At 38.7% G+C, this 25,120-nt stretch overlaps 1 protein-coding gene across 1 annotated transcript in view; it reads left to right on the forward strand.

Annotated features, from left to right (window-relative positions):
• The window catches only part of ANOS1 (anosmin 1), a 148,382-nt gene that overhangs the window by 74,092 nt on the left and 49,170 nt on the right, over positions 1-25,120 (forward strand). Inside the window, exons 3-4 of the mRNA XM_045537960.1 lie at positions 7,116-7,178; positions 21,846-22,068. Coding sequence (XP_045393916.1) covers positions 7,116-7,178; positions 21,846-22,068 — 286 coding nt within the window. The remainder of the gene's footprint in view (positions 1-7,115; positions 7,179-21,845; positions 22,069-25,120) is intronic.

Genomic DNA, 25,120 nt, shown 5'->3' on the forward strand with positions numbered 1-25,120 from the left:
CCCAGAGGCAGGACAAGTGGGATCCTTACAGAGCCGCCCTGTAGTTAACCTGGGACTTCCAAGATGACAGAAGCCACTCTGGCTCCTGTCCCTTTGGGTTCCTGAGGCAGTGGTTAAACCACCTGTTTATAGAGCAGACTTTACAGGGCCTGAATGATTCCAGGCTTTTGTCTCTCTCTTCTTAACCAGTTTTGTGGGAAGACAGGCCACCCAGTTACTGTGAGGTTTCTGTCCTCAGGCATTTGTCTTTAAATCTCCATTTCCTCCTATAAGCACTTTAATTTTTAAATAATCTTTGCCCATAGGTTTATATCCATAATAGCTTTTGAGTGATTCTTGCTGAAAACAAATTGTGATTTTGAGATTTTAAGTGACTTTAAGATTATTTTCTAAATTTATTTTTAAATTTTAACTTTATTTTTTAAAAAAACAGAACTTAAGGAAGTTCTAAGAATAGTGCAAAGAACTTCCATATACTTTTCATCTAAACCAGGGTATAGCAAACTTTATGTCAGAAACTTGTAAATATTTTTGGCTTGCTTGGTCATCTGTTGCAACCACTCAGCCCTACTCTTGTAGCACAGAGGCGGCCATAAACAATGCCTAAGTGAATGGGCGTTGCTGTGTTGCAATAAAACTTTATTTATAAAAGCAGGAGGTGGGGCAGATTTGGTCCCTGGTTTCTAGTTTCTTAACCCAATCTAGAGATATCAATTATTAACTTTTCCTTTTTAAAAAATATTTGCTTTGTCTCTCTGTCTCCATATATATATATATATATGTATGTATGCACATTCAAGATAATTTTTCAACTACTTAAAAATAAATTGCAGACATCATGACTCTTTCCATCCAAATAATTAAGCATGCACTTCTTAAGAACAAGTATATTCTCTTAACTACTGTGGAATTATCCAATTCAAGCAATTTAACAGTGACGTAACACTAGTATCGAATCTATGACCCATATTTAACTTTCTCTGGTTGCCCCAATCTTGTCCTCTGTAGCCTATCTTGTCTGATTCAGGATCCCATCCATCATCGTGCAGGGCATTTCGTTGTCCTGTATCTTTATTCTCCCCGAGTCTGGAACTGTTCCTCAGCCTCTCTTTGTCTTTCAGGATGCTGATACTTTTGAAGACAGGAGGCTGTGTGCTTTGCAGAAGGCACCTCACTCTGGATTTGTTTGGTGTTTCCTCATGGTTAGAGGCAGGTTCTGCATATCGGGCAGGAATCCTGCCTCCGTGATGCTGTTTCCTTCCTAGTGCACCCTTTCAGGAGGCACCTGAGCTTTGTTTTGTTTTTTCCACCCCTCCCTCTGCATTCTTGGAGGTGTTGCCTTTGATCCCTTAGGTGAGGTGCTCTCCGCCAGGTTTCTCTGCCGTAAAGTTATTGCTTTCACTTCATAATCAATATCTTTTGAATTTGAGATGTGACCATGAGAATCCTCTTTGAAGCTTCGGTACTATGCTAGAATGCCACAGCAGAAGACTGGGTTTGAAAAATCTGGCTACTAAGAAGGCATGGTTGGGCTTCCACGCCACAGAGTTCCAGGACACGTCTACTCCAAGGGACTCGATCGTGTGCACAGTGGTCTAGTTTAAGTAAGAAAGAATTACAACAGCAGTGTGGCTCTCTGATAATAACTACCTTGATTAATTATTTTTCTCTTATTTATTTATTTGTGTAGTTTCTAAATACTTTCCTTGAAACCGAAAGAGCCCTTGATGCCTGGACTCCCTTTATGGTGAAAAATGGTTGTGATAAAACGGGGCCCAGGTTTCCTGATAAGCATGGTGATGGGAGAGCAATTGCCCTTTGACTGTCTCAGAGCGGGTTGGTCTGCGCTGGGAGTCGTCGCGGGCGCTCGGCTGTGCTGGGCTGGCATGCTAATCCTCTGACGATTGTTCGCTGCGCTTCTGAGGGCCGTCTGCCAAAAGACTTCATTATTTTGGCAAGACACAGTGCGCTTTTCGACACACAGGATTGTAACAACTTCTACACAGCACCAATTTAGAGCTGGAGGGAGTCCACAAATACTTCTAAAGGCAGTAGAGTGCGCATATTTTAGGAAATATTTTGGAAGGAAAGAAGAAAACTTCCATCTAAAATAGCAGATTCACAATTTCCCAGAGAAATTTGCTGCTGTTAATTCAGAAAGCAGAAATGGTCTTTGCAACCTTCTGTGGAGAGCATTATCATGTGCTATGAACGCGTACCTGTATAAAATAAAAAAAGTTGGATTTTCGGGTAGAACTCAAGCCTCATTCCTTATATCCAGGCAATAATCATGACAGAAATTAAACATAAACCATTATTTGCTTTTTAATTATTCAACAGAAAATATTTCTGTGAACGCATACCATATGTCCTACAAAACACACACTGCCCTAGTCTTGGAATAGCCCTTTTCATGCCACATTTGTCTTGGTGCCAGCATCATGTCTTTTCAGATCTAGGTTAGACATTTTCATGCCTTTTCCCATTTTCGTTTCTCTCTCATTCCCATATTTCAAAGCAAATCAGAAACTATGTCCGTGAACTTGCACATCCATATTGCCTTTCATAGGTTAATTTTCCTTTCCCTTTCTCCTGGTGTCCCCTGCCACCCAAATGGTATATGGACACTAGAAATAATGGAGAGAAGATTTGGAAGACATTGTAAAGACTTTTGCTCTGGTTTCATTGCCTCTAATATCTTGCCTTTCTACACCTACCTTCTATTCCAACACTCAAGTCATTTTAAACATGAAGTAGAGCAAGCAACTCTCCCTTCTGAGAGTGTCAGTGGGTCCTCGTTGAATCCCAAGGGCTATCATTCCTGCGTGGTTTTCTACTACGTCTTCTCTCCTTTTAGCAACACATACCACACTCCTGCCCCAATGTACTTACAGTATTATCAGGCCCCAAATCTTAACAGTTGTTCAAGTCCTGCTCATCCTTTTAAGTAAACGCATGAGTCCCCAATATTACAAAATCCTCTCCCATGATCCTGTATGGATATACATGCCAGCTTTTTAGTTTCTTACAGCATGTTGTTCTTTTCTCTCTCTTTTTTTAATGCTTCCTTGATGCAGACTTATTTATCTACATCCTTTTCTCCTAGAAGAGATTGTATACTACCTCAGAGCCCAGTGATTCTTGTCACATTTTCCTCTGCTTTGGTGACTAGACAAATACTTTGCACGTAGGAAATATTAATCTGTATCTGTTGATTTAGCTAATTGAATTGCTAATTTGAACAGGTTGAAATGTATGGTGTGCTAGTTGCTTTGTTTTAGCTTGGGTTCTATTTCTTTAGCATCACCTAATTGTGGGTTCTACTTCCTTGATTATTGGGCATGTGTGAAAATTCATATTTTGTGTGAACCTTTTTTGCATCAGAATTTATAGTATTTGCCATTTTGGTAATAAAATTTCCTCTGTTGTGCTTTTATGAAAGTGTTTGGCTAAATGTGTGAGTTATAGAATTTAGTGCTTCAATTGGCCAGATGGTAGTTCGCCGCTGAAGTAATATCAACAATTTCCTTGATAGCTGGTACTTCTGCTCATGAGTTGGATGTCTTTCTCCGTGACATGAAATACTTATATTATTGATTGTGTTCATAAATGCTTTGGAAAATCTAGCACCTAGGGCATTTTGGAACTGAATCCTCTCTGGCAGCATAATAATTTAGTAAAGTAAAAATAGATTTACGAAGTGCTTTCCAGTTTACAAATCTCTTTTACATACATGGTCTCATGAAGCCCCTGCAGCAAGTGGCGTAAACAGGGTGATGCTTTATCACAGCAATAACAGTCCTGTGCATGTGCCGAAGCGTGGGTTCCAATCCCAGTCCCCCACTCGCTCCCATAGTTACTGGCTTTGCTTCTTCCCCTCCCTACACTTGAGTGTTTCCTCTCAAAAATGTAAGGATAATAGCACCCGCTTTTACATACTTCCGGATTTGTCATGATGAGCAGATAGTTCTAAAAGTGCTCCATAATCTGTAAAGGTTCTAGGTACTAGGTTAAATAAAAAGTAATCGCTATCTTCATGTCAAACAATGACATCTATGATTAGCTTTCTAAACATGTATTTTTCTTTGAAATTTAATGTTCTCTTCATTGGGCTTGAAGCAGTAGCCTAGGAAGACATGATTTCAAACAGTCTATCATCCTAACACTTGAAAGTCTAAAACACTTGCTAAAAATACTAACTTTGGTTACTGTTCTGGGTAGTGTTAGGCAATACACGATCACAGCACTTACAGCTCTGATAGGTAATAAATTCCAAAGCAGTTGTCTGCTGGTGTTACCATTTCTCTCACATTCACTTCTCTCATGGGAGAGACCCATAGGGATCTTGCCTTTTGGCAAACCTGTTTTATTGCTTGGAGAATCAGGAAGTGTTTTCTTCTATATGAAGTGGAAAAGAAATGGCTATCATTTCCCCCTACCCCCTTCATTTTAGCTTTTGTTGAAATCCTTTTTTATTGGCTGGAGTACTATAAAGAAATAGAGTTTTGGCAAATTCCTCCTGCAAAGATTTACTCAGATGACTGCATCTGACCTATTCTTGTCAGGTGGATTTTATAAAGAATTATTGAAAGAAAAATTGGCGATCACTAATAACATTTTGAGATATACCTTTAGACACTGCTGATTACTAGCAATTGGAAATGAGGCAAGCTTGCAATTAAAATGGAACTTTAAATGAATTGCCTATGCCAATGCAAGACTTGGCAGACAGAGATGCTGGATTAATAGGAAGACAAGTGTGTTACGTATTGCGTCTATTAGTGTTTCAGAAATATGCCTGTTTTTGTAAATGATATTTGTTTTATATAAGGTATTTGACCATTCCACAAGCTGTCAGGACCATGGTTATGTGGAATTATGAAGATCTCAAATGACTGAGACTTTTTGTGCAGTGATACCTATAGTTGTGAAAATGCAATTAGGTACACATGTAGCAGCATATTTTCATAACTTACATTTTAGTAATGACAGAAAGAATTACACAATTACAATATTTTGAGACATTGTTAGCCAGATAGCATTTAACAGTTTCTTTATGAAATAAATGCCTATTGGATGTCTCTTGAGCGCAATGACAAAGGTTTACCTTGCTAGTAGCTGAATCTGTGTCCATGAACAATCCCCAGATCTTGGGGAGTGGTCCTGCTACCTCGTAGGACACTTTGTGGACTGAACAAAATCTCAAGGCATTTTGAAGAGTGCCATTCATTAATTTCAAATGATCTTGAGGAAGAATTAAGTCTAAGCATACATATCAAATAACTGCTAAACTGTTTTGCCTAGGAGTCAATGTCTGCCAAAAAAAAAAAAAAAAAAGAGCTCTGGGGATAAAGCAATAATATAGCCTTTGGAAACAAAACTAACTTTCTAAGGAACTCATCAAATATGTAAGGTAGACAAGTTTTTAAACAATGTTTCATTGATATTACAAAAATGGCATTCTTTTAAAATTGTTACATTGGTGAAAAATTGTACATTTGTTTTTGACGTGCTTGGGAGAGGTAACATTAAAACTTGGGACAAGCTCATAGAAGTCTTGGGAAAGAATTATTAAAGAGCTCGAGTTTACTTTTTTTAAAATTAAAATGATTAAAAATGAATTGTTCACATGCAACATTACTGAACATAGTATCTCCAATATTCTCATAAGAATATTTGTTCCTAATGAAACTTATATGAAACAAGAAAGAGACATTACAGACTCTACAGATTTGATCACAGTTCTTTTTGAAGTTTAGAAAGCAACGGAACTTCTAGTAGAACTTACTAGAAGAGATTCCCAGGCCCTGCTCCAGAGAATCTGACTCTGCAGGTTGAGAAAGAGGCCCATGAGTTTGTGTTTCTAATAAACTCCAAGGGGGGACCCATAATATTTGTCATTAATCACATTTTGAGTAGTATTGCTGGAGAGGATTGATTGTTGATACAGGGGCCATTGTTTTCGTATATATCTTTGATTAAAAAATGGCAATGAATATTTGAAAATTAAGCTCCATCATAGAGTCTTCCAGCATATCTTCCAACTATATCTGTATTTTAAAACAGGGAGAAGGTTACTAGAAAATAGAGTGAAGAAATAGTATCTGTATAGCATATGTCCTGAATACTATATTATATGTGTTTGAAATTTAACTGAAAGTTTCTATTCCACTTGGAAAATTTATCAACAATGAAATAAAAATAATATAGATAAAATAATTATGAGCTCATGAAAGCGAGGGCTATGCCTATATTTAAATGATTTACATTTGACTGTACATGACTATTAACTTTTACTAATTAAAACTTGCATTAAAATAAAATTTTGAGAATCAAATATTCATGCATCTCAATGTAACATTTTTTTCAACCCTGAGTGAGGGATGACACTATCATACACACACATGCACATACCATATATACACACATTCTATATATACCTTATATACAGTATATGTGGTAATAAACTATATGTTATATATGTATGTAGTTTGTTTATTCAACAATGTTATTTAATGTTATAATTATTACTGAACAATGGAGATTGGCTAGTGTGTTTGATTTGTCAGAATATATAAAGTAGTAAGTTAGGGGTATGTGTGTTTAAGTGAACTTTATTTTCTGTTATGAAACTCTCATGTCAGAATCTAGCATTTACATTTATTCAATATATTTTCAAAGAGCGATTAAATTGGATGAATGTTAATGCTGGTAGACTCATTGAGGTAAAAACATAAATAACAACAATGTATGTGTACATTTAATACAATGCATTTTCACTTAATCATTTGTAGAAGAGTGTACAAAAAATAGCCCTATGTTGCCAACCAAAAGCAAGTTAATATTAAATTGTATGAGAAAAATATTTCATCTGAACAACCTTTAAAATTATTTCTTATTGCAAACAAAATAATTTCTTACCAAATTCTTCTGCCTTATAGTGAAATCATTTATATTATATCCAGTTAAAATGATCAGCTGATAGCTGGATTTCCTAAACTAATTGGGAAAAACAGGCACTGAAAAGCAACCACCACAGGTGAATTCTTTCTGTTCTCCTCTTGGCTTTGCTGCTTAGCCATGTTTTATTTCTGTTTGTTGTTCCTGTCTTCCAGTGCTTGGAGCCGTGCAAGGACTCGGGGGACCTGCGGAAGCAGCAGTGCCAGAGCTTCTGCGAGGTAAGGGTGGCGGAGGTGCTGTCCACTCTGCCCAAAGCCGACTGTGCGTAGTGGGGTGGTTGGTAGGAGCGGGCATTCTTGTTCTTCTACAGCCTGGCGATCAGCTTACTCCAGGGGTGTGCATGTATGTGTATGCAAATTCATGTAAAAAAGAGAAAAAAAATTCTTGAGCCTTCCTAAAACCTAGCTACCCACTGCTTATGTTATTGGTTAACCAGACAGGAAAAAAAAATATTACGTATAGATGGAAGACTAGAAGCTTTTTAAAGGTACAAACTGTCTCTGCTCTCCCACCTCACATCATGGCTATTCTAGGAGCAGTTCTGCACATGTCATTGAAATGTTCAAGCCGTTTGAGGGAAGTGACCCGTATAACTGCGATCAGGGATTCTCAGACATTTTCATCTTCCTGTTTTCTCTCGGGACTCCTCCCTGTGACCTGGGCAGAATGCTGGCCCAGTTTTACCTGCATGGGAGGGAGGCATCTGACTTCACCTATGCTGTCAGTTGCATCATCTACCTACATACCTACCTACCTATCTATCATCTATCCACCTATTATCCTTAGGAGGAGAATGTACCATGCAGGAGGAATGCTGTCTAGCATCGTCAACAGTGTGAAAGAGGGGAGAGAGGCTTTGATGCACTGTCTCCCTCAGGGTATAAGAGAGACACAGGCTCTGTACGGCCTGGGTTCTGCTAAGGTGTAGCCAGAAAGACGTGGGGCCCAGCAGGCTGCCTGGTTCCAAAGACAGTGGCCTCAAGAAGCCAAGAGAATCTGAAAGTCCTTGAGGGCCAGTAGAGAACAAGCTGCAAGAATGCACCAGAACAATCAGGGAAGTCCAGGAGAGGGCTTGGGGAGTAGCCACAAGAGGTGCCCCTTGACATCAGAATGAAATGATATTATGGGGCATCTGAACACAACTGGGGGTAGAAAGGGGGCTCTCCCAGGGGATCCAGAGAAGCGTGGTGGTCTGGTCTCCACCCACTGCTACTGCTGGGATCCTGTTGCCTGGGTTTCACTCTGGAATGTACCCAGATCCTATCCTGAGAAGATGACTGTGGAATTGGGATAATAATGGCTTCATCAATATACAGTATGCATAAAATCTCTTCATGATCTTATCTGGCCTTCTCGATTACCCTAGAGTTAAGCAAGGCAGATAGTGAGCCCCCAAGAGTTGTGTGCAGAAGCCACGAGGACTGGGAAGTTGAGGCTGGTCAGGTGAGTGGCTCTCCCAGGGGCCAGCACTCCAGGTGGAAGGGCTGGGTCTAAAGCGCTTGTCTTCTGGCACCACTTGCTAAATAAGAGTTGTTGCTGGTGGACTCCATGTGGTCCATCTCCAGGGGTCATAGTTTTACAGTGTTATTTCAGAAAAGTGGAATGAAAGTGTTTCTCAATTACTGAAGTGATCAATACACGATTGTCCTTGTCTCAGTTTTATTTTGCTCTGATAGTTCCTGCTCAGCATTCTGTGACTGGTGGAATACAGGTTGTTTGCAAACCTTTACATAAGCATGCCTGTCGCTAGAAGCACTCAGGCCTGAGGATTCCTGTCCACGTCGTCTTTGAAACATTTTGTAATTGTGAACATTAAAATGCTTCAAATAATACATAGGACTGCTGGCTATTTAGCCATTGCTCTGCGACTGACACCCATGGCTAGGGTCATGATTTAGTGTTAGATCAAATAGAAAAAGAACCTTCAAATGTCTTTTTGTATCCAGAACTTTTCTAGATGCCAGGAATGGTATGGAGTTGTATAAATTGTGCTTTCTGCCATCCCTCAAGGGAATTGACATATTATCCATCTGTTTTATCAAAATGCAAACTTTTCTAGCAAACATATGTACCAAGTATAACATATCTTTGTATTAGCTATCATTGCTGCATAACAAATTACCCCAAATCTAGTAGCTTAAAACAACACACCTTACCAGCTCACAGTGTCTGCGGTTAGGAGTTGGGGTGCAGCTCACTGCAGCCTCTGGGTCAGGGTGTCACAAGGTTTTAATCAAGGTGTCAGCTGGGCTGTATTCTAGTCCTGGGGCTCTGCCAGGCACAGAGCTGCTTCCAGGCTCATTCTGCTTGTTGGCAGGATTCCCTTCCTTGCGGTTGTGGGACACAGGTTTTCTTTTTTTTTGCTGGCCGTTGGCCACATTCCATGCTCAGCTCCTAGAGGCACCTGCAGTTCCTTGTCAGGTGGCCCTTTTACGGGCAGTTCCTGACATGCCTATGTGCTCCCTCGAAGCCAGCAGGAGAATCTTGCTTTCCAGTCTGCTAAGACGTATTCCTGGGTGTCACAGCCTGATCACAGCAGTGACGCCTTCGCCTTTGGCAAATGCTATGGGCTGGGAGCAAGTCGCAGGTTCCTAGCACTCCCTAGCACACCAATAAGGGGGGATGATGGCACCAACGTGTGAGTCAGTGGGGTCACTGAGGGCGTCTACTGCGGAAAGCAAATCCAAAGTAAGGATTTAGGTCCACTGACACATAGAAGAGGCAGCAGAAATAAAACAACACCCAAAAATTGATGTGAAGACAAGGGCAGTGAGGCCATCCGGTGCCTTTTTCTACATTCTGTAAAGGATGTTCCCACTTGTACTTTTTAGAAAAGATTTATTCAACATGAACTTTTTGAGTACCTACAGCGTGCCCTGCAGTTTGTTGGAAGGCGCTGCAATGTGTTTATGGCAGTAAACCAATCAGACAAAAATTCCTGCCTCGGTGGGGTTTATTTTCTCCTGGGTGGAAGAAGATCTCAGCTGGGAACGAGGAGAAGGTGACTCTAATCCTAACTTCAGAACTGACTCACGACATGTATTCAGGCAAATCACTTAATTCGTGTCTTTAACTTCATTTTGAAATGAGGGATTTATCCTATTTATCTTACACAGTGTTGTCATTAAAATAGATAATGAATGTGAACGCACTATATGGAGCTTATCAAGCTAAATGAAGTAACAGAATATATATATTTATTTATATTGTATATATGTGTTAATGGCTTGTAGGTCACAGCTCTGGGAGGTGTCTGAATCAGCTGTTAATTCTGAATTCTTGCATTGATAATCTATATTGATGCAATTAGATCAAAATGTCTAGTCGAGTGACTATTGCACCCCTACTTTTATTTTATATTCTATTCTGCACATAAAACATGTATCTGTATGAAGTAAAATATATTTTTATAGACTTTTGAGGAACAAGGTGTGCTGTGCTACTTGTTTTATAAGTTTATTATCCCTAAATATCAGTGACTCTGGGCTGATATTTTTTATATTTGATCCCGGGGAAGGAAGATATAATCGAAGATCATTTGAAACCTTTCTCCCTGGACATTCCAAGTGCAAGAGCTGGATTCTGTAACTGCCATTCTTTAAGATAACTGTAAGGTCTTCTGAACCAAATCCAGTTTGTTAAAATGAGACTCAGGTATTCGAATTGTGATTCGCTCTGGCAGGAAAGGTTAACTGAAGCATAAAGGTGGGCAAAACAGATGCCAGTTAACGTGAGGAACTTCGTTGAGCTGCCTCAGCCCAATGGTCAAATAACTCAAGCCTTGATGCACCATTTTAGTTGCTTTGATTATTTTTATGTTTCTGTGTTGTTTTTCCTTCCGTTTTATTTTGCAGTAAGTATATCTGACTATTGTGTTGAAATAAGCTAAACCCTCTAAACACTGAAGGCTGTTTCAGCATTGTTAAGGCTCGTCATTTCTTGAGGCAGGCCTGATGCAACCCTGTCCAACCTCTCCATTCTCATGTTATTTAAAAATGCGTGCAGAGTCCACGTTGGCATGACTCTCAGCTTTCACTTTGTAAAAGTTCAGACTCAAAAGGGATTCTAGATTTCATTCTTCTTCAACTGAAACAACTAGACTGTTAGATATGTTTGGCCCAATGTGCTTATTTGCAAGATAGTCTGAGCTTTATTTGTCTTCTAAGGAGTGAGTTGGCCAACCATGACCTACACAGCAAACTGCCCTGCCTCTTGTTTTTGTAAATAAAGTTTTATTGGAAAACAGCCACACTGGTTTGTTTACACACTGACTATAGCTGTTTTTGTGCTACGACAACATAGCTGAGTAGTTGTGACAGATCATGTGGCCCTTAGAGCTGAGGCTACTTACAATCTGGCCCTTTGCAGAAAAAGTTTTCCAACTCCTGCATGAAGAGGAAGAACTGTGATAATTATTTCACAAAATCTACCTAACAATTTGCAGTGTTATTTTTTAATCAGTATTACCGTCACCCATTTCTAAACATAATGCATTGTCTTTGGTCATTTTTAATCACAATGTAAATTTTCCTCCAAGGAAGAGACTTTTGGAGGCATGTTAGTAATAACATACTTAGAATCGGTTCTTTGCTTTCTGATGTGCTGATTTCTTTCACTTCTCATTTGATTATCCATACTTTGTTATAGATAACCAAATAACTTTTGCTATTGTTAGGCTGATGTCAGAGTTAATAATGCTATTTTTAAAATGAAGACGTTAAATGTTTGTGTTAGAACAGGAATAAAACAGAACTTTCAGGAGTCCTTCTCCAGATTTATGGGATAATTTTTCATGCTCTGTTTTTTTAGAACATGGTGAGCCATGATAGATACTTAGGCAGATAGATCCTGCTTTGCTAGTTTATTTTATAAGCTAACTGTTACCACCATTCTCCTGTTTTTAAAAATCTTAAGAACCATGTTAAACCTTTTCTCACTGATCACAAAATGTACATTTTTATACATTTAAACATCCCTTTCTCACAGTTGATGGGATCTTAAAATTATAAATGATAATAATTTCTTTCTCATTATTAATAGTGTACAAAATAATCACATGTATTATAAGCAGTGTTGTCTTAGTTTTGATGACACTGAGTGTATCATATTTTCTGAGTTGCCTGCCGGCTGGAGAAAACACCATCTTTGAATCTGATGTTTCTCATTTGTGACATCTCCGTGCCAGGTACAAACCCACTGGGATGTCAACATGGGAAGTATGGAATACACACTGGGGCCATGGAAAGCTGAAACCTCACCTACTTCAGGAATCAATTAAGGACAAAAATATAAGTTGTGCTGGATCAACATGCGTTCTGAGATGTGCAGTCTTATCAGCCTGAAAGCAGGAAGGAAAAGAAGGTGTTCGTTCTACTACATATATAATTACTGAGCCATTTCTTTGTGCTTTTTGCTTTTCAAAATGTTATTCAAGCTTATTGGATTTGATTTCCATAACATTTCTTGGAAGGATTTAGGTCCAAATTTCATTAGGTAAACTGTACAGACAACTGATGTACAAGGAGAAAACAGGCTTATGTGGCCATGATCACATAGTTAGATAGTGGAGGTATAGGATCTGAAATCCAGGTTGTACCACTTCTCGTTACATTTCTTTTCTACTATATTCTATTCCAGGATCTCCCTTCTAAACCTATTCTATATCACTGCATTCAAAGTAGAGGATGAGGTTTTACTTCCCTTACTGGGAAATAAAGGACGCACCTGTGTCTAATGTAAAGTCGTCGGCCCAACCAGCCGTGCTGGAACAGGCTCACCCTAAAACGAGCAGGAAGCTTTAGTTATTCGACATCATAGGTAATTAATGGCACCTCAAGGAAAAGAAGAAAGACAAGGCTCCCTACGCTTTCAGGTAGCCATGAAAGAAATATTTCGACACTACTGAAACGAGACCTCAGAAAGTAGAAGGGCTAAGATGCATCGCTGTCCTGTGTGGCAATTTCTTGCACTCAAAATGTTTTATCTTGTCACCGTTACACAACCCCGTTTCACGTCTTAAACTCTAGAGTATGAATTCAATGCATCCTTTTAGTAATTGAAACAGAGCCTTCACCTGTCTGGATAAACCTGTAAAATAGTTAAAGGTACTGAAAGAAGCTTATGAGAGCGAGACGTGAAAATGGTATAATATGCCCCAGGTGTGTGTGGATCAGCACACAGAATTTAGCAGCATTTGGTCATCTTTTGCTTAATATGGAGAATAATAGCTTACCTAGTTAGAATACTCTTGTGAGGCGATCTATAATTAATTAACCTATACTGATTCCCATCATTTCTTGTAGAATTTCTAGAACTGTATTTAGAAATTCTGATACATATATTAGTGGCTAGCACTAATGGCACCTTTATTATGCACCAAAATCAGGGCTAAGTATTGTGGAAGCTTTATTTAATTTAAGGCTTTAAATAATATTTGATCCTCCTTTTGTATTTGGAGAAACTGAGACTTGCAGAATTAATTTTGCCCTCCGTCATCCAGCGCCTACCCTCCTGATGCTGTGTTGCTCCTGCTCCCTCACACCTGCTGTGGCTCCCTATTGCTCTTCTGTTTTCCACATCACCTTTACCTGCTTAAATCTTCCTCAGTATTGATCTCAGTATGGATGGCTTGTCTTAAAACTTTTCTCCTTGTCTAACCCTTTGTGGACTTCATATTTACATCTGCACCTTCCCATCTACCTTTACTATGACACAAGTTAAACGGTTTAACGGTTTTACCTGTTTGTTAGTAAACATATAAAGTATAAGCTTAGTGGGGCACTGTTTTCCCAGTTTCATCTGTTCCCCATTAGAGTCCTAGTACCTAGAATGCCCCTTGAGTTTATGAATCGGTATATAAATGGCTTCGACGGACTAATCATTTCCTTGGCATTCTTGGTAATTCCCATTGACAAAATGCAGGAAGGAGGAGAGGGAACCAAATGACAGTTTAATCATGGTGTCCTGACCATCTCTGATTCTCTAGGATTTTTTGAATTTCTGGAATTATTTATGAGCCTGAAGATCTTGCAGCAAGATTCTGAAGTGCTGCTGACTCATACATGTCCCCAAAGTGACACATTTGCCTTCAAAATGAACAGAAGAACCATGCCAAGAAGAAGGAAGCCAAGACAAACATAAGCAAAGATTACTATAATTGAAAAAAGAGGGTATGCACTCATAGAAAAGTGAATTCCCTAGTAGGCAGGTTTCTAATTTTCTCCTAATTTTGTATTGCTCATGATTAATGTCCATAATTTGCCTGGGAATCACATTCATTGCAATCACATCTAATAAATTCGTATTTATATATAATTGAATTTCCAGCAAATTGTAATTGCATTGCTAAGCGTAAATTAGAAACATCTGAATTAAGAATTATTTTTTTATTTCACGCATACTTACTATTTGGGTGCATTCTTTGAAAGATATACTGGGCAGTTTTGCTTGATTTTATAAAAGCATATATCTTTATTTTTTAAACTATATATATCCATTAAAAAGTAAATATACAAACTACACAGAAGAGTGAAGCCAAACCATTTCTCCAGATTTATCATCTAGAAATAGCCATGTCCACCATCCAGAAAAGATTTAATGCAGAGGGTTGAGACTGCTCTCCTAATGCCTGCTTGCACGGCTGGCCCCGGCTGGCATCTGCAAATGCTACGCATGAGAGTTTTAAATAAATGCTTACAGTTTAATATGATTTGAATGTAACAGAACACAGAGACCCCCTCAAATTTTAGAAAAAAAAATTATGATAAATATTATGAAGCTGAAAGCATTATTTTTTTGAATTCTATACTTATTTACTGATGTCCAAACACTAAGTTTGAGGTAAGTCACATTCACAGGTTTTCTCCATCACTCCTTCCAAATGCCAATTTTTCTAATACATTTCTCTTATTTTTAGTTTTGTTACATCAAATGCTCTTTCTTAACCATAATTCGTACATTACTTAATTTTAGTTTTATGTTTATATGGATGGCAAAATGATTACTACTTTTTTAAGCCAGTTTATTCTTGGTTTTCTGAATTTGATTAATATCTTTATTTTTAAAAAAGGAATTTGTAGATGATGGGGTTTTTTTGAGTTTGTGCATGAGAAATTTTACTTACTGTTATATCCAAAGTATATCTTGGATTGGACAAACATTTTTCTTGCATAATATATATTACTTTATTTTATTTGGTTACTGAATATCTAGCCCATTTGTTGGGGGTTTTTTTATCTATAGAATGGCTAGATTTTGCCATTGGATGGTACAGACACACACACATGGAGTTTATCTTTCTTAGAATTATATAGACATTGTTCTATTGGCTTCACACATTAAACTTAACACAGAGAAATTTGGGGGTGGTAATATTTTCTTTTTCATAACCAACTTGCCTTTTTTACCTAGATGCCTGAAAAATTATATTAATGGTTTTACCCTTAGAATTCAATAGCATGAGTTATATTATGGTGTTGCTTGCCTTTTTTTCAATTATCCCTGGAACATAACCTGCCCTTTGATTTACAATTTTTTCCTCTATTCCATGCCTCTTTATTTCTAGTTTATTTCTAACTTTATGTTTTTGTTTTGCCTTACATTTTATATTTTTATTTGTAACTCTCTCTTCTCCCTTTACATCTCATTCGGTTGGCTCACTACCTTGTCTGTGGGTATTGAATCCCTAGTGTATAGAATTCACGTTCTGTCCATTTCCCTGCACTTTGAGAGGGGAGCTTCCAGTCATTCCGACTCACTCTCCCATCTCTTCCCAGGAATTGTAAGATGGCATTTTTGCATATTCATGTTATTTCTAAACATGTGTAGAATCATGCAATCTCTAATAACGAACACAAATCTAGATAGAGATCCATTCATCCAGGGTTTACTAGTCTAGCCATACATTGGGATCACCTGGGGTGCTTTAAAAAGAGCAGTTTCCAAAGTCCACGCCAGCAATGCTGAAGTGACAGGTCAGGAGTTCTCCTTGGGTATTAGTTTTTGAAGTTCATAAGAGGATTCTAATAGGGCAGCGGGCTGAAGCAACTGGGTTAGCCCAATGTTCTTGTTTTACTGTGAGATATGGTGGGGCCTTTGAAAAACACTGGCTCTCACAGTTGTCCAGACTCTTGTGATTTTGGGTACATCACGCTCCCCCTGAGCTTCTGTTTCCCCATTCGTGGAAAGGAAATAATAATGGTTGTTGGGGCTGGAAAGCAGTAAGTGAGAGGAAGAAGGAAAGCACGGTATAGCGTGAAGGCTGTGGAAGACATTGGCATCTGCTCCCTATGAACTGCCACGGCTGGGATGGGGATGATGGTAGAGCGCTCCTTTCAGGAGATTGCATGCGAGGTGGCAGTCCTGATGGTTTTCTGGCAGCAGGAAGAGAAGCCACCCATGGCCTGGCTCTTTGGAAAGCCCGCTGTGTTCCTAGCGAACTGGCACATGGTGCAATCTTGTTGAATTGAATCAATTCCAGATACGGTGTTCTCTCCATAGCCAAGGCCTCATAGTTACATGATTTTAAACATTTTAAGGTAGTTTACTGAATTGGATGTCTTTATGTTCGTCATTCCATGATTGCTGCACAATTATTTTAACTGTGCAATATCTTGCATTTTATACCAAACTTAAACAAAGACAATAGTATCTTTTTCTAGAAAAAATTCAAGAAATGTCACCTATCATTATTAGTATTTCATTTCATTTTTAGCCACTTACCACAAATAGGTAAAATAATATGTTTCATTTGTTTTTTCTTAATAGCACTTAGCATATTGTCCAGGTAAGGCACTAAAAAACACATCTTAGCTTTTAGCTCTTAGGAGATGAGATGTAGGAGAGATTGATGAGAATTAATTAATATTGCATATTTAATTTATATAATATGAGATACATATTCTTTAAAATATGAAGAAATTTTTACTTAATCCAATGCTAGGATTGAATTAAGCTATTTTTCTTTACCACTTTGCTTTATCTATCCCTTCTTTGTATGCATTTAGATACTAACTACTCTAAAAAATGCATAAACTTTGAAGACTCCTGCTTAGTTTTGGGGACAGTGAGAGCAGAGAAATGAGCAAAAATTAAGGAGCCTAGTAAACATATTTTTTCCAAATTTTAAACTGGAGCCAATGACGTGGCAAAAGATTGACACTTATGTGATTTGTGAAGTTATTCATATGGATAGTTTTATAATGGAAATTGTAGTTACATTAATTTTATAATTAATGATTTGCCTTAATTGCCTGAATATAATTGTATAGACAAGAAATACAACATTGAGCACATGTATTTGTGTTGCCACAAGTGTCTTCACTTGCCATAAAATTTATGGGCATTACACTGATTTGAATAATTTCTTTCCTAATATTTTCACACTCCTCTTAACAAGTCTCTGAGTAATTAACTTGTAATATCACAAGAAATTTTACATGCTTAATGGTCATAAATTGCTTTTCTGATGCCCACCTGACCTTTGCTCACAGGATTTCCTACAGACTATCAGGGAACCAATTTACACTTTTTCTTTTTATCTAGAGTATTAATATTCACACGTTGTTTTCTCTGACCTGCACACATTTTTCTCCATGTTTCATCAACTAGTAAATTCTCATTAAACTATGATTGAAGATAGGGATAGAGACCTTATGTACACATACCATATGTTCTCTCATTTATATTCAGACCATTAATATTTTTCGACCTGATCCAAGAATATTACACAAGAAAATTGATAGAGGCCATCAAAATTTGCCTTTGATTAATATCATCAACAGAACAGTTAAACAGAGCTCCTCTATAAGATTGTTTTACCAAATCTATGTTGTTATAAGATGAACTTCCTCTAAGCACAGACACCCGTATGAGTTCTAATAGCGTGAAGTTCCCCTAGAAGCGGAGTCCAGTGCTGACCCTGGGAGTGGCAGGTTGGAATCTAGTGGCCAGTCACATGGTAGGAAAAGGCAGAGCCTACTTTCTGGTTTGGGATCTCATAAAAATTTTTGTCAGAATATCAGGAGAATTTTGAAACATTACACAGTAAACTTGTAGCAGTGGGAAAAGAAAAAAGACACAAATTACTTAACTCTTACTAGTATACACAATAGGACTTAGTTCTTTATGTGTACTATCTCGTGTAATAGTCATAATGTTACCTATAATATTTCAAGGTTACATGCCAGTTTAGAAGCCATGAGTGCACAGGTGAACATATTTGTTTCCATGGTCCTCAAAATAATCACAGAAATCATTTTTGAATGTTTACAAAGGGAAAATATTTGAGTATCCCTGCAGAACATCTCTCACATCAACTGGAAGATCTAAATTATTGGGCTAATTAAGAGCATTCTCCTTTCATGGTCTCTGGGAACACATGCTTCATGTCTGTCCTAGGTCACACAGTCTTTGTGCATTTGTTTTCAGGTCTGCCTCATTAGCTCAGTGAGCCATGAAGACGAGTAGAGACTGTCTCTGTTCTCTTGCCCTCACAGTTCAAGGGTGTGGCAGTTGGCACATAGACACTCAGCGTAACATATGAATAGAGAACCCAAACTTTATCTGATTCTTGACTCATACTCTGATTCTTATGCAAAAAAGTATGTACCAAGTTGATTTTATTATGTCATGGTGCAAAACTACATCACTGTGATTTCCAAGTCAACAAGCGGTAAACACTTGCCAGATTTAATAAAATTATTTCTACCTGGAAATCTCAGTCCACGTGGTGGGGACTGACGATTTTGGTAACTAAGTATTTTTTCCAATACATGTAATGTATACCTTTTGTTGAAAGAAGAAAGTTGGCAAACACTACATAGTGTTATAGATCTGTTAGCATGCTTCTTTTATTACTAATTTAGGTTTGAACCTAGATTTAGAACTTCAAAAGCCAACGAAGTAAAACATATCTAGCAGCTAACAGAAAAATGAACTGTGAAATGAGTAAGACAGTAAAGACTTGAGAGTTGATGATGCTTTAAATGTTTAAAAAGGTTTTTTTTTTTTTTAAATTAACTAACTGCAAATCTGTGGTCATTCAATACTGACCACATGGCCTTTCTTCTACGTTTTACCTGTAAAGTTCTTAAACTGATAAACAAATTTAGTTCAGTGAATTCATGTTATTTTCAAATTTTATACATGATTATTAACAAACAACTGTACATGGCATCTATAATTTTAATTCAAATCTTGAAATTATACTTTGTCTAGCTTATGATTCTACTTTTTTCCTTTTGTTAATTAGTCTAAGAAAAGAACGTGCATTTAATTACGTTTAATTGTAACAAAGTATTGATACTTTGACATCTATTACATTCACAACGTCTGAAATATTACCGTGTCTGTAAAACAGCAATACTGTTAGATGCGGCACACATCCTCCTGGTGTACACAAATTTTCAGCTCTTTTGCAAATTTTTAAAATGCACAAAACATAACATTTACCACCTTAACTCTTACACATATTTTAAACTCAACACTGTTGGGGGAAAAGAACTGATGAGGCAACAGAGGACAATCTGTGCTGATGCTATGGTTACCCCAGGATTACTGGGATGTTCCCTTGCTGAAGTTATGTCTTGAGTTTTGGGTGGGATTTCCAGCTATCAGCATGAGAAATGACAGGCTAAAATGAATAAATGAACTGCCTTTTTGGAAAAGAGTTCCAGACATTCCCCTTGCCCGCAACCTCCCACCTTCTACCAGAGAGTTCAATAATGGTACATTTTTCAAAAATTAACATCCTTCCATCCTTCTACCATTGCGTGACACGTTCCCTGGCTAATAGCCCAAATCGTTCACTAATGCTGCCTCCTGCCAGGTTTCCGAGGTGCCACGAGGCACCTAGCTGAGTGCAGAGTGGTGTCGCCTGTCGGGGAGCCGCAGGCCGCGCGCCGGCGGGTTTGCAGGTTACCTGGAGGGGGGAGCCAGGTTGCCGACAAGCACCGGCAGCGCAGGGCCAGGCCTTCCCAGGTTTTCCAGGTGTTGCCCAGGCATTACCAGGCAGCGGCAGGTATGGCCAGGTGTTACTCAGGTGTCACTAGGTGGAGGACAGCCCTGTTCAGCCATCAGCGAGGACGAGCTGGCGTTGCCGGGAATGAGCCGCAGTCCGTCATCCCTATGAAGCGTCAGGCAGCACCGGGCCGGGAGCCGCGGCACGTTCGTGCCCTCCCCGGCCCGTGTTCACCAGGGCTACCGCGTTTATTTTTATATCCCTAACTGTGCTGTGACACCAGGTAAACAGAAAGTGCCCTCCTTGTCCAGCTCCTGCTTGCAACGTGGAGAAACCATGGCGGGAACCCTTGGATGTTGGTCCTTGCATGGGTCAGGGTAGGCTGGACTGCGATCGCGAACAGAGCTCGACTCGTGCAAGAGTTCAGGCACCTGCGGGCTCGCCTTCTGCACGCGGAGCGGTTCAAGGCAGACGTTCCTGCCGGGGTGCTGTCCTTCCCCACGTGGTCAGGCAGCACCCCGATTTCTTCCCTTCTGTGGCCCCGCCGTTCCCTACAGCTGTGGCATCCCCCACATCAAGCTAGTAAGCGAGAATGTGGGGGTGCGGCCCCCACTTCTTACAAGCCTGGGTCCACAGGGGCACGAAACTCTTCTGGCTGCATTCCATTCATGACAACGCGGCCACCCCGCGTAAAAGGAAGGCGGGAAAATTTAACCTGGCTGGGCAGGTGGCCTCCAGGTGAAAATGGATTTAGGGTTAGGGTAGTTTTCATGGAAACCATCTCCCATAAAGGTGAAAGGAGGTTTAGGGTAAAAGTCAGGCTTGTGGTGGCTGTCTTTCCAGCCATCTTTCATGACGCAGCAAGAGGGTCGCGGTCAGGGTCTGGGCAGGGGGGCTCCGGCTGGTTGGGGCTGCCTTGGCCATTCTCTTCCGTAAGGCAAAGGAGGGACAAAGCACCAAGAGCCTCATTCCCCTTTCTTTCCCTGGGAGGGGCAGCTTTTAGACACCTCAGCTGTGCCTCATTTCAGTAGCAGAAAAAAGCCATCATCTTCTGGCTGCAGCTCATGTTGTAGGGGTGACCGAGTGCTGTCCCGAACCATTTTTCCTAAGGAAAAAGATGTATTTGATAAATGGTTCTTTCTTATTACCCATGCTATTTCAATAATGCATCCCTCTAATGAGTCAAGGACTTCCTCTTCTCACTAATGATTGATTGATTCTGGGCTCAACCAAAGTGTCCTCAGCAAGATGTCATTCAGAGCCTGTTTCACAGATCACAGAGGTGCACCCTGATTTCTAAAGAAGATCCACGTTCTTTTACTGAGCAACTCATTGATAATTCCATATTAACTCTCAAAGCTAGATGCGATTGGAATATGTTTAATTAGCAGGCTTAGATAGCCTTGTGATATAATATAATACCAGTAAGTGTGTTATCATTGTGAGGATTGTGAAGTTTTATACAGCTACTACTATTCTGATGAGTATTACATTTATGATATATGAAAAAAATTAAAAAGAATAACTTGTTAGAAAACAAAAATGTATGTAATATATACAGTCCAAGAAGGCTCCTCAAATCGTACTTAATGTGTTTTGTGAATATTTATAATCAGTTTTTTGACAACCCTCTTTGAACTGAGATAGAATATAATGGTATGTGAATATGTGTGCATGTATATGGTGTGTGTTTTTTGCTTGCAATATAAAAGTCATAAAAGTCATCGCTCCTGGGTCATATTCTTTTGGGAAATCAGCACAACATGTCGCTTCGGTAGGGGGAAAGAAACAAATACATCTATTTTGTACAACATTCAAGGGAAATTTTGATGATATAAAAACGTTGAACTTTGTTTCAGATGTCTTGGAAACCGGATTTCATGGGTCTTTACTGAAATAATTTTTTAAAAATTCTTCTCTCTCTTAGCCTCTCTTCCCCAAGAAGAACTATGAGTGCTTGACTAGCTGCGAGTTCCTCAAGTACATCCTGCTGGTGAAGCAGGGCGACTGCCCGGCTCCTGAGAAAGCCAGTGGGTTTGCTGCCGCCTGTGTTGAAAGCTGCGAAGTTGACAATGAGTGTTCCGGGGTGAAGAAATGTTGTTCCAATGGGTGTGGGCACACCTGCCAGGTCCCCAAGACCCTGTACAAAGGTGAGGAGCACAGCTGAGCCTGTGACCAGACGTGCCCCTCCCCAGGAGTTTGTGTGTGCCCACGGCAGGGCATCGATCATGGCTGTGAATAGTCTACGAATAGGCAAAATTCTAAGAACATTTATTTTATGCCATACACAAACATTTAAAAATATTCAAGGGCCACAGAGATAAGCCAAAATATACTCAAATTGGGGCAGAGTAAGTCATTCATATTAATTCTTTTTAATTTAACATATATAGAGGACAGCAGCAATTCAGGAACCTTTTATATTTTTCTCCAGTAAGAATAGATCCATTAAGTTCTACCGGGAACATTGGAATAAACAAATGTAAATCCTTGGAAAATAGGCTGGGATGGGGTACACTTGAAAAATGCATAATAAATGTACTGGTATTTTGGTTTTACTGTTGGCTTAATCCAAGAACAGAAGTGTCATTGTACAGACTTTAAATATTTTGATTAGTAGCTTGAGGTCCTAGACAGAATATTTGCCCTCTTCCAAAAGATGGAGATTTTAATGTATCAAACCATTTAGCAGATGTAATAGTTTACATTCGAAAGCAGTTTCCAGAGCACTTCACTCCTTGATACTAAGTGCTAATTGCTTTTCTCCTGTGAATGTGACTAAGTTCTTTTACAACCTGATAATACAACCCGATTCCGTTGCATTATGTATAGTTTGAGATGCCATCAAAGAATCACAACATTTTGTTAATTTTTGGGGGTGTGATTGGAAGAATAAAATAGAATCAGTTGGTTGGCACTATTCATTACAAGTAGAAAGAGTAACAGATGTCTTCCTTTTCTCTCTCTTTCACACATTCACGCCAAATTTATATTATTTCCAAATACTGGTATGTTTTTTCTTTAGTGTGCATAAAGTGGAATTCACTCCTCAATGCCAGTTAAGAAGTCTGTGCTGGCTCACTATTTTTAGAAGTCCATCTTTACCCTTGCTCTCGTAACAATTCACATCTCCCAGAAGTTAGGTGTTGGCCTCATCTTCCTTTAGCTCCCAGTGGGAAATACTCTGAAATCTATGTCATCCATCCAGTTTTCCTCTGTTTTTATTGGATTCTTGGAAACATAGCATATGTACTATGTCTCAGATTCTAAATAATTGCTGCTCTCCCCTTTGTACTGAGTGACATTTCATTAATAGATTTAGCATTCTATTATTTTCATGCCTCTTATTATAAACTACATCAAATCACTTCTGCAAACCTTAAAACTATCTAATTTCCAAAACATCTGTTGTCATGAAAGCTTATCTGTTATTATTAGCATTCACCATAAAAATAGGATGCTTTTGGAATGATTGTTTTAAATGCATTTGTAAAACTTATAGTTCCTTAAAAGTGGGGCATTTTAAGAAGATATTATAAATTAAAATATGCATATTTTATAAAAACATTGAAGAATCACTATGAATTTCAAATATGCTTGTTTTACCAAGTGTATGGGGACTATTGTAGGAAAGGCCAGAATACATGATTAATTGTACAAAGACACTTGCACTGTGAACCTATGCTTCACTATTAATAAGATGGACTTTTTTTTAAGGGTGAGAAAAGTTTCTTTTTTTATTTCAAAATATTACAGGTTTTTGGTTACATGTATCGATTTTGTTATGCTTGAGTCAGGGTTATAAGTGTGCCCATCACCCAGATAGTGTTCATTGTACCCATTAGGTAGGTTTTCACCCATCCCCTCCTCCCCCACCACCCCTTGATTTCCACTGGGTTTTACTTCTCTTTGTGCACATGTGTGCTCATCACTCATCAGTTAGTATAAATTTAATAGCGAGTACATGTGGTGTTTGTTTTTCCATTCTTTACATACTTCACTTAGGATGATGGTCTCCAGTTCCATCCAAAATGTTGCAAAAGGACTTAATCCATCCTACTTCATGGCTGTGTACCATTCTGTAGTATATAAAATACACCACATTTTGTTAATCCACTCATGAACTGATGGGCATTTGGGTTAATTCCACATCTTTGCAAGTGTGAATTCTGCTGCAATAACATTCATGTGCAGATGCCTTTTTAATAAAATGACTTCTTTCCCTTTGGGTGAATACCCAGTAGTGGGATTGCTGGATGAAATGGTAGGTCTACTTTTAGTTCTTTAAAGAATCTCCATATGGTTTTCCATAGAGGTTGTACTAATTTGCAGTCCCACCAACAGTGTATAAGCATTCTTTTCTCTCTGTATCCATGCACACATCTACTGTTCTTGGACTTTATAATAAAGGCCATTCTGACTGGGGAAAGGTGATATCTCATTGTGGTTTTAATTTGCATTTCCCTGATGACTAGTGATGTTGAGCATTTTTTGGTATTTTTATTGGCCATTTGTCTATCTTCTTTTGAAAAGTTTCTGTTCATGTCTTTTGCCCACTTTTTAATGAGGTTATTTTTTGTGTGTACGTGCTGATTTGCTTGAGTTCTTTGTAGATTCTGGTTATTCGCCCTTTATTGGATATATAGCTTACATTTTCTCCCATTCTGTAGATTATCTATTTGCTCTGTTGATTATTTCCTTGGTTGTGCAGAAGGTTTTTAGTTTAATCAAGTCCTATTTATTTATTTTTGTTGCTGCTGTGATTGCCATTGGGGTCTTCTTCATAAATTCTTTGCCTAGGCCAATATCTAAAAAGGTTTTTCCAACATTTTCTTATAGAATTCTTATGGTTTCATGCCTTACATTTAGGTCTTTTATATGTCTTGAATTAATTTTTGTGAGTGGTGAGAGGTATGGATCCTGTTTCATTCTTCTGCATGTGGCTATCCAATTTTCCCAGCACCATTTATTGAATAAGGCTTCTTCTCCCCAGTGTATACTGTTGTCTCCTTTGTCAAAGATCAGGTGGCTGTAGGTAGATGGTTTTATATCTGAGTTGTCTGTTCTTTTCCATTGGTCTGTGTCTCTATTTTTGTGCCAATAGCATGCTGTTGTACTATAGTTTGTAGTATAGTCTTGTACTATAGTTCGAAAGAAATCTGGAAACGTGATACCTCCAGATTTGTTCTTTTTGCTTAAGAT

Source organism: Lemur catta, chromosome X, assembly GCF_020740605.2.
Source record: "Lemur catta isolate mLemCat1 chromosome X, mLemCat1.pri, whole genome shotgun sequence".
Classification (NCBI taxonomy): Eukaryota; Metazoa; Chordata; class Mammalia; order Primates; family Lemuridae; genus Lemur; species Lemur catta.